The sequence below is a fragment of the Cloeon dipterum genome, chromosome 3 (genome assembly GCF_949628265.1).
Source record: "Cloeon dipterum chromosome 3, ieCloDipt1.1, whole genome shotgun sequence".
NCBI classification, from domain to species: Eukaryota; Metazoa; Arthropoda; class Insecta; order Ephemeroptera; family Baetidae; genus Cloeon; species Cloeon dipterum.
The window spans coordinates 14,071,278-14,080,047 of record NC_088788.1 but is presented as its reverse complement, the minus strand read 5'-3'; the positions used below and the strand labels follow the sequence as shown (position 1 = coordinate 14,080,047).

General features: G+C 39.4%; 4 protein-coding genes across 4 annotated transcripts; 2 read left to right on the top strand and 2 right to left on the bottom strand.

The window, feature by feature from the left end:
* Nucleotides 1–301: 301 nt before the first annotated feature.
* On the top strand, nucleotides 302–3,374 carry LOC135938694 (transmembrane protein 115). The gene is made up of 4 exons (XM_065482550.1): nucleotides 302–629; nucleotides 845–1,284; nucleotides 1,340–1,513; nucleotides 2,565–3,374. Exons 1-4 carry the CDS (start codon nucleotides 363–365, stop codon nucleotides 2,845–2,847), a joined length of 1,164 nt encoding a protein of 387 aa, XP_065338622.1. The 5' UTR covers nucleotides 302–362; the 3' UTR covers nucleotides 2,848–3,374.
* Nucleotides 3,375–3,377: 3 nt separating this feature from the next.
* Arp1 (Actin-related protein 1) lies at nucleotides 3,378–5,703 on the bottom strand. Its single transcript, XM_065482551.1, has 8 exons — nucleotides 5,590–5,703; nucleotides 5,307–5,371; nucleotides 4,761–5,087; nucleotides 4,557–4,700; nucleotides 4,334–4,499; nucleotides 4,104–4,277; nucleotides 3,987–4,049; nucleotides 3,378–3,928 (listed from the first exon to the last, which is right to left on the bottom strand). Exons 1-8 carry the CDS (start codon nucleotides 5,635–5,637, stop codon nucleotides 3,785–3,787), a joined length of 1,131 nt encoding a protein of 376 aa, XP_065338623.1. The 5' UTR covers nucleotides 5,638–5,703; the 3' UTR covers nucleotides 3,378–3,784.
* A 191-nt stretch (nucleotides 5,704–5,894) lies between these two features.
* Nucleotides 5,895–6,679, top strand: LOC135938698 (transmembrane protein 42). Its single transcript, XM_065482555.1, has 3 exons — nucleotides 5,895–6,072; nucleotides 6,191–6,352; nucleotides 6,417–6,679. The coding sequence occupies exons 1-3, from the start codon at nucleotides 5,932–5,934 to the stop codon at nucleotides 6,540–6,542; spliced, it is 429 nt and encodes a 142-aa protein (XP_065338627.1). The 5' UTR covers nucleotides 5,895–5,931; the 3' UTR covers nucleotides 6,543–6,679.
* Nucleotides 6,680–6,810: 131 nt separating this feature from the next.
* Nucleotides 6,811–8,696, bottom strand: LOC135938696 (transmembrane protein 169). The gene is made up of 3 exons (XM_065482553.1): nucleotides 8,419–8,696; nucleotides 8,144–8,326; nucleotides 6,811–8,090 (listed from the first exon to the last, which is right to left on the bottom strand). The coding sequence occupies exons 1-3, from the start codon at nucleotides 8,521–8,523 to the stop codon at nucleotides 7,431–7,433; spliced, it is 948 nt and encodes a 315-aa protein (XP_065338625.1). The 5' UTR covers nucleotides 8,524–8,696; the 3' UTR covers nucleotides 6,811–7,430.
* Nucleotides 8,697–8,770: the final 74 nt, after the last annotated feature.

Below are 8,770 nucleotides of genomic sequence, written 5' to 3'. Positions count from 1 at the left end.
TGTGCATTGCAGGCACTTAAAAACACGATAAAAACCGGTTGATTTAATCTTTATAGAAACACTGCCGATATTTTGTAATTTTCATAAATATCATAATATGATGAGAAATTATAATAAGTTCAAAATACTTAGAAATATTTTCGTACGGGAAAACCACTGTTAATCTGGATAAATAATATTTCTAGATAGATAGTAAACAAACCAACGCCTCAATTAAATGGAAACCGGTATGTTCTTTTTGACTCAAAAATCGTCAAATGATTTTAATGCAGTCGAAGGTATAATGTGAGTAGATCCGTGCCACTCCCCCTTGTTCATCCATTGAGTTTCCACCCATATGTTTACGTGTGTTGTGGTGAAAAATGGCGACTTTAAAGACAGTGAGCCGCAATTTACCTTTCGTGAAGCAGCAATTAGGAGCGCTCACGTCGAACACTAGCATATTTTTTAAATTAATTAGTTCCTTAACCGTGTGCTGTTATTTTCTTTCCTATTCGGACTACATGGTGGATATATTGAGCGTTACACCAGGATACTTCTTGCCACCCACCTTCCGAATATACTCTGCGTTTACATTCTGTTTTCTCGAGCTGCATTTCTGGGAGTTGCTGATCGACGTGCTTACTCTTGTAAGTGATTTGAGAGGATCTTTTTACACCATGTCAATAATGCTGTACAAATGTTGAAATTGAAATAAACAGTGGCGGAAAAGAATCATTACATTCTCTGCCATTGCAAATAGATAATAATAAATTTACGACGTTAAACAAAATTTGCATGATGGTTTAACTTGAAACGTCAAAATTTTGGAGGACTGCACCTGAAGTTATTATTTAATTTTCAGGTGCTCTGCGGGAAACTGATCGAGCCATTATGGGGTCTAGTCGAGATGCTCATTTTCTTCGGAGTGGTGAACCTCAGTGTAGCTGTCCTGTCAGCTTTCTTCTATTTATTCCTCTACATGTGCTCGTCCAACACAGAACTGCTGTTCGAAGTGCACATTCACGGCATGGCTGGCTACATCGCAGCCCTCTCAGTGGCTGTCAAGCAGATCATGCCTGAGCATTTGGTCTTTCGGTCTCCCATAGGGAAAATCACAAACAGGAATATTCCTCTGTGCGTTCTTGGCCTGTCACTGATTCTATACCTGGTTGGCTTAATCGAAGGAACCTACCCTACCATGTATGCCTGCGGATTCCTCGTCAGCTGGACCTACTTGCGATTTTACCAGCGACACTCAAACGGTACAAAGGGCGACATGGCAGAGAGCTTCTGCTTTGCTAAGTACACATTCGAAACGAAAGCTTTGTCAATTTGCTCAAAACTAGCTGAATTCCAGTTTCTTCCCTAATGTGGTGCAGCCACCAATCGCAGTCATTAGCAATACAATTCACGGTTTGCTAGTAAGTGCAGGATTATGCCAGAAACCAGTGAGGAAATATGATATGGGATCGTCCACTGCTATCACAATCAGCCTGCCGGGCAGTGAACCGCACGACCAGGATAGAAGGAGGTATGTCATGCGATTAATTTGGGATGCATGCTCCAAAATTCATTTTGCAAATTTTCGCAAAATAATGCTGTGTGTGGTTGATTAGAGAGTAGCTAGTGTTGATCTTGTTTTTATCACACTGTTATTTTGTCGTTTTTCACTTTTTCTTGAAAACACTTCAAATTTTGACAGCAACAATATTTTGCAACCTAGCAAACAGCAATTCAGTGCACAGCTAGAACTTATTTCTCTGCTTCAAATAGTTATCGTTAAGGCTGTGAAATCTAGATATTTAATGATTTTTATGAGATCCCTATCGTCACAGTTATCTCAAATAATAAACTATGCCAAATTAAACCAATCCAACTCAACTTATAACCGTCTTAAACCGTCCAAAACGACTGATATCTTCAAGAATTTTATAGACGAGTCAGTAAAAATGAGGCTTAATATTATAATGGATATTTTGCTCCAAAAAAACTATGAAAATCATTCGCCTGTTTTGTGGAAAAACGTTAAAATTTCAATGCTATTTTTTATAATTTTATCATGACTTTTGACTAAGCTTAAATTTGTTTAAGTACGTGCCACTCTAAAAATGCAATTTTTGTGCCTCAAACATGTTTACTTTCGTGACGTTAACATGAACAACAGATAAACAGTCCAAAATTTCTAATCTAGTATTGTTTTTAGCTTACTGAGAGGACAAAATTTTAGTAAAAACTTACAAATTTGTCAAAAGAAATAAAATGCAGCTTCCTGGTTGTGAAGCGAGCTGATAATTCTTCCGTATTTCTGCGGAAATGTTCTGCATTTAATTTTTTCAGAAAATTATGACAGCCTTTCGTGTTTCTGCTTTCATTGGATTCTATCAAGAACTTAAATCTGTTTAAAAATCCAATCTTTGTTTGATCATGATTTTTTGGAAAATAGGCCCACCTTGACAAGACGATATTATGATTCATGGTTCATCAAATTCAAGTTACTCTCTTGATGGCAATAAAACATCTCAATTATATAATATGGCTCATTCCAACAGCAGAAAACTAACAAGCAATTTCCTTTTAAACAGAGAAAAGGCGTTGAAGGCTTTGAGCGAGCGACTCAGCAAATTTGACCCAAGCACATCCTCCAACGTTGCTCCCAACCCATCATGGCAACCCAAGCCAGCCTGGACGGGCACTTCCAACAAGCCCAGCACCACCAAGTCGGTCACGATCGCCATGCCTGAGGTCACACCAGTTTCTGCGGCAACCGGGCCAGGAGCAGCGGCCGCGGCAGTCATGCAGGCAGTCGGCTCGATCGACTCCTCTTCCGAGAAGGAGCCACTGATCACGTCCTCATCCTCCGAATGAACTAAGACTGACTTCCTAGTTGATAGTTTTAAAGCGTCTGTGAGTGACCAGGCTGGCCATTGGACTATCAGAGTGAGAGAACGCATGTTGACGATCGAATGACGTGTCTTTTAAGTGACTGTAATTTAGGGATACTTGATGTGCTCGAATCTGAATGTTTGTGATAAGGGTTATTGTTATTCAGTCTGGAAATCTAAATGGAAAATAGCACTACAGAGTTTTTAAGATGATGTTCTTACTAAGCCAAAATTTACCGTTTCTTTCGACCACTAAGGAACGCGATTTGAGCAAATCTAGAAACCACAGTCAACTCTGTTCACCAGCATGTTAACCATTGCCTGCTCCCGTACAGTAAGTGTTGTGAATTCATTGCACAGTTTTTATATAACATAAAAATGTTGAGAACACTTTGTTCGCACTACAGTTGCAGGTTTCAAGCAAACTATTAACCTATTTAATTCCAAGGCGCTGAAAATTTTTGTTGAAGTCCAAAGAGTATTGAATAAAGTGGTTTTTATTAAAAAAAACGCTTTTTAGTCTTATTATATAAAGCATTATTTTAATTCATATGTTATAACTTATTGCAAATTAAGAGCCAATTCGAAGATCGCAATGGAAGTTGCACTGAAAACATGTAAATCAGTTATCGCATAAATAACCTCTTTCCTCAATTGATTATTAAGAAAATTGTAAAAATGGTGTGCATCTAGTACAATAATAATAAATTAAATTGCAGCTAAAGAATTTATGAGGGCTAGAAGTCTTTCTTCGGTCATGTGCTTGTTTGGTCTGCCGACTGCATTCCATTGGAATTATCACAGTGGCAAACGATTAGTTTTCAATTGATGTTTCAACCACGAATGAAAATTTCTTGCTGCTCCGTTCACAGAGAAAAAACTTCCTTGAGCTGCCCATGGAACGCTTCAAATTAGGAAGATTAGAAAGTTTTGCGGTGCAATGCTCTTTGGCCTTCTTCCTCAAACTCTCTCTTCGAAACCCACATCTTCTTGAATGTGTCAAGAGAGGCCAGGATAGAGCCACCAATCCATGTTGAATATAAGCGTTCTTGTGGAGCAGATATCTGAAGAAATCATTGTTTAGAGATAAAATTCTAACAGGAAATATGTATTTATATTTACCCTAATTTTAATATCTTTTGGCGCCAGTTTTCTGAGTTCTGCTAGAAGTCTATCACCAAAGCCCTGCGGAGAAGAATGAAGTATAAAATTTATTGCCAAACTAACTTAGAATCTTACTTTAAAGAGGGTGGATCCTCCTGAGAGCACTATGTTCTGATAGAGAACTTGCCGAAGGTCAAGATCAGACTTCTGAATAGCATAGAGAAGAACTTCGTGCAGGCCTTCAGACTCCTCGCCAATCAAGTCTGGTCTGAATAGGACTTCTGGAGCTCGGAATCTGGCAGGCCCAACCTATTTATATTTGAGCGTTAAAAATAAAACATTATTTGTTGAGTTCCAAGCCTCACCTCTAGCATGCTCCCGTCCGGTAACTGGTACTGCACTCTTTCAGATTCGACACTTTCCTCCTTTTGAGGGTTCTTCGACAAATAACAAGCCTTTTCTTTGATGGTACGAACTATTTCAAATTCGGCTGTTGTGCGGAAATTGACACCCTCCTTCCTCAGCAGCATTCTAAATTAGGGGGAAGAGTAAATCCGATTTTTATCTAAGAATTAATTAAATTCTTACTTGAGATATCTTGTGACATCACGGCCAGCTACATCTACCCTCATGATGCTGTGAGGCATGGCAAATCCCTCGTAAATAGGCACCGCATGAGTGACTCCATCTCCAGAGTCGAGAACCACACCTGTTGTACGACCAGTAGCATACCTACGACGCAAAAATGTTTTTGTAACTCACTAGCCTCGCAAAAACGTTTTGACAACTGACAGACTAAGGACTGCTTGCATGGAGACATAGAGTGCTGGGACGTTGAGTGTTTCGAAAAAGAGTTCTGCTGCCTTTTCCCTGTTTCTTCTAGGGTTGAGGGGAGCTTCTGTGAGGAGTACCGGATGCTCTTCAGAAAAGGCGCCGAGCTGATCTTTGCTGTAGATATATTGCCAAATGCGCTCCATGTCATTCCAGTCGGTGACAATGCCGTGCTCCATAGGGTAGCGGATGCTTAAGAGACCTCTGTGTTCCTCGGCTTTAGGCCCCACAAATATGTCACCCTCCAGGGCGCCAGCCATAACCCTCACATGCTTTGGCCGACCGATACTATGGGAAAATAAAATCCAATTTATGAAAAATATCAGCAATAATTGTAATGCATTAAAAGTCGGAATCTTTTTAGCCATTTGCTTCAACCACAGGAAATCGTTATAGTTGGTTCGGCTTCATTGTCCATTCAGCTGTGTCTTGTTTGGGCATGACTCATGTTCGCACGTCGCTTTGCGAATCTATGGTCATTGCCACTTTGATAATGTATGTACTTACTAATTTGGAAAGCGGCATTTTGGATTTTGGTCTCCGGCAAACCCAGCTTTGATCACTCCCGAGCCCTGAAACAACACGTTAATTTCAAACTTGGTGATTTTCTTCAATTTTTGGGCTAAATTTCGGCAAAAAGTGCAGCCACACCCCCGCGGCGGCGAGTGGCAAGAGCATAATTTAGCTAAATATTCGAATTAAAATGGAATTATTGGATACTGTTTATAAATAAATTGTGCATCGGTTGGTGCTTTTCTCGTCTAATAGCTTTTTAAGGCAGAAAACTCACATTATCAATCACAACGGGCTGATTTATGACCACATCATAGGGCTCCATTTTTCGGTGTCAGAATCACCTGGCGAACGTAAGACGACGTCACTCGTATACCAACTTGAGAAAAAATATACGAAATCTAAATTACCAAAAAAAATTGATTTAAATGTTTAAATAAATATAAAAGTATTGAATTTTTAAATATTTTTATCAAGTTTAGTCCAAATTTGTCGTAAACTTACCCTGAACTTCAAAAAAGTATTATTGTTTGTAATTGCAATGTTGGTGCAGCACAAAATTCTAAACAAATTTTGATTTCATTTGGCGGCGAGTTCGGGCGTGAGGCGAGCCGCGAGCATGTTTCCTGGAAAATTGCAGTTTGCGTTTATTGCTGGGATCTCAGCCGCCCTCGGGAGCGTGTTTGGAAAATTATCTGGCTCCCCTGAATTGTTAGAGGTGGTTCCAAAACTTTTTATCTATGCCGACACACAGAATCTGGTATAATTGCACAAGATTCTTCAATGTTTACGTTTCGTGATAATTATAATTACGATAATTACAATGATGTACCATATTTTTATACACAACTTAATTACTAAAACCACTTCTTTCACAGGACTTAATCGAGTACTTGATATTTATTGTGCAAGGTATTTGCTTTGCCCTTATGATATTTTGTAATGCTTCTGTGTGGTCATTTTACGTGAGAGCACTGCAGTCCTCGAATTCATCCCTGCCGGCTACTGTTGTCAGTACAGCTACAAATTACATTGTCTCGGTAATTATTTGCGTATGGTTTAAAAATAACATTTGAACATAAATATGAATGAATGTCATTGTAGGCTATCTTCGGGATCATACTCTTTGGAGAAGCAACCGGTTTTCTATGGTGGACTGGGACATGTCTCGTAATAATTGGCCTGGCCCTGATCTCAAACGGTGCAAAGTCTGCTGCGAAGACTGATTAAAATTAATATTTTTAGCTCCACATACATTTTTTATTGTGAATAGGTCTGTGACAGCAGATCCAAAGTCATTATTTCAGTTCACATCCATTTTTATTTGTATAAAGGATTAATTGCACGTTGAATAATAATTCTTCTCATCACACAATCATTTTCCATTGTTCTCCTTAATGATAAGCAGCATAATTATGAGGTAAATTTGGAAACTACAAAAATGACTACAAATTTTAATATATTATGATATTATAGTGTTAACTTCATAATTATAACAATAATTTTTTGATGTTTAATACGCATTTATGGCAGAACAAAGAAAAATTAATACGATATAAATGCATTGGATTCAAAAGCAGTATCAAAAGAACATCGATATGTAAAACGTTCCGACAATTGCATAAAATGATATCAAATCAATTTATCACCACAGGGAGCACTGACATGTGTTTTCCACCTTTTTGGAATACCATTCAAATATCACAGAACAATTTTGCTATGTTGTACGCATTGAATACAAAACTTCTAAAAGATTTCTTAGTCTAAAACATGCTTGGGTAGTTTCCGGTATAAATGTAAAAATTTATAAATTATAAACATCTATATAGACTTCAATGATTACCATTACAATTAATTCTAAAAAGTATCACTATGGCAGATATCGGCGGGAAAAACAAGTCGATTCATGTAAAGAGATGAAATTTTAAAATCTTCCCAAAGAAACTTTGATTATTATTATGGCTCTCGGTCGTGTGCGGTGCGTGGTTAAATTGCAATTAGGTCTTATCAGTTTGCAAACTGTGCGCTGGAATAACGTTAACGTTGGCGAATAATTTTAAAAATAACACCAAATGTTTGAGCATCATTTGCTATGCTGACAGTGAGAAGTTGGGAGGGTTAGGCTTCGGGCTGTGAGATCGGCTCCTGCTTTATATCTACGAGGATTACAACTTCATACGGCGAGCAATCCTCAAGTTTCAAGGCTGAGCACATCGAGCCAAAGAACCCTTTTTCGAGATCCTGCACTTGAGTCATCCAACGAGTCAGATCAAATGTCACCTGAGTTATGCCTGCGTACAAACCCAGGAAAAGCGAGACGGACACAATGAAAAACGGATAGAAAAGAATGACGAACGGCGGAAACAGTATTTTGGAGCAAAATATTTTGCTGTGGCCGTTGCAAAAATGAGTGAAAATGTTATACCAAGTGAGCGTGCCCATGTAAAAATTGTAAACTGCAGCTGCGATCGTTACAAAAGGAATGCAGATAATTGAGAGGACGAAAATGTGAATTCCAAAGCATGGTGTTTCCTTCAAGTTCTTCTCTGTGATTGAGGCTTCGATGATTTCTAGCTCCTCGCGAGACATGTTTAGCTTGACGTCCACGTTCTGCCCTGCCTTACGACCCCTTTTGATTGTTCCAGTCAGGGTCAAAAAGTTTTCGCTGGGCGAGCGCCTGGTTAGCTCGGACTCGCTTCTGTCCAGCGAGGAAGTCGAGGTGGCTGCCTTGGCAACGAGAGGGTCGTCAGAGTTCTCTGTGCAAATATTCACTTTTTTCTAGGGATAATCAAAATTAGATTTTTTATCGTGATTTCTGACAATAATTATACCTTTCGTCGGTTGGATCCCATGATGTCAAGACTTGGACTCCTGCTTTGATCTGTGCTTATCGACTCAATTAATTGAGAATCAGGGGTGGCCGATGAGCTGACCATCGGCTCAGCCTCGCCAATCGTGTCCAGTTTGTCTAGTTCCTCGTCAGACGGAGAAGTAATCGGGCTCCTACCCTCGCCCTAAAATTTCGATTATGATTTTATTATGTCAAATAAATAAAAACCCGTGCACCATAATATTTTATGTATCATACTTGGCGCATTTATTTTACCTGGACGCTCATAATAAAGTCACCATGGGCGTTTCCTGCAGTGCCCTTTTTGCCACTGGTCCTCTTCTTCGGAGGTAGGAAGTTAGCTGGTTTCTTTTCAGCCATTTTAATACAAGACAAAGCATTCAAAATAATCTCAGACAGATTTTAGGGAGCGGCCATCGTTTACTCACTCCTCGTTTATTTACAGCCTCTGTCTTCAGTGTCAGTGTCTTCCCTGTCATTCAATGCAGCCCCCTTTCCCCCGCTGGCGGCTCGCGAGTCGCGACTCGCGACGAATGGGGAGGGGTTTTGTGTATTGGCTAGCTTCACGCCAGTAACCCTCCGTAGCAAACACATGGGCCCTACGCAC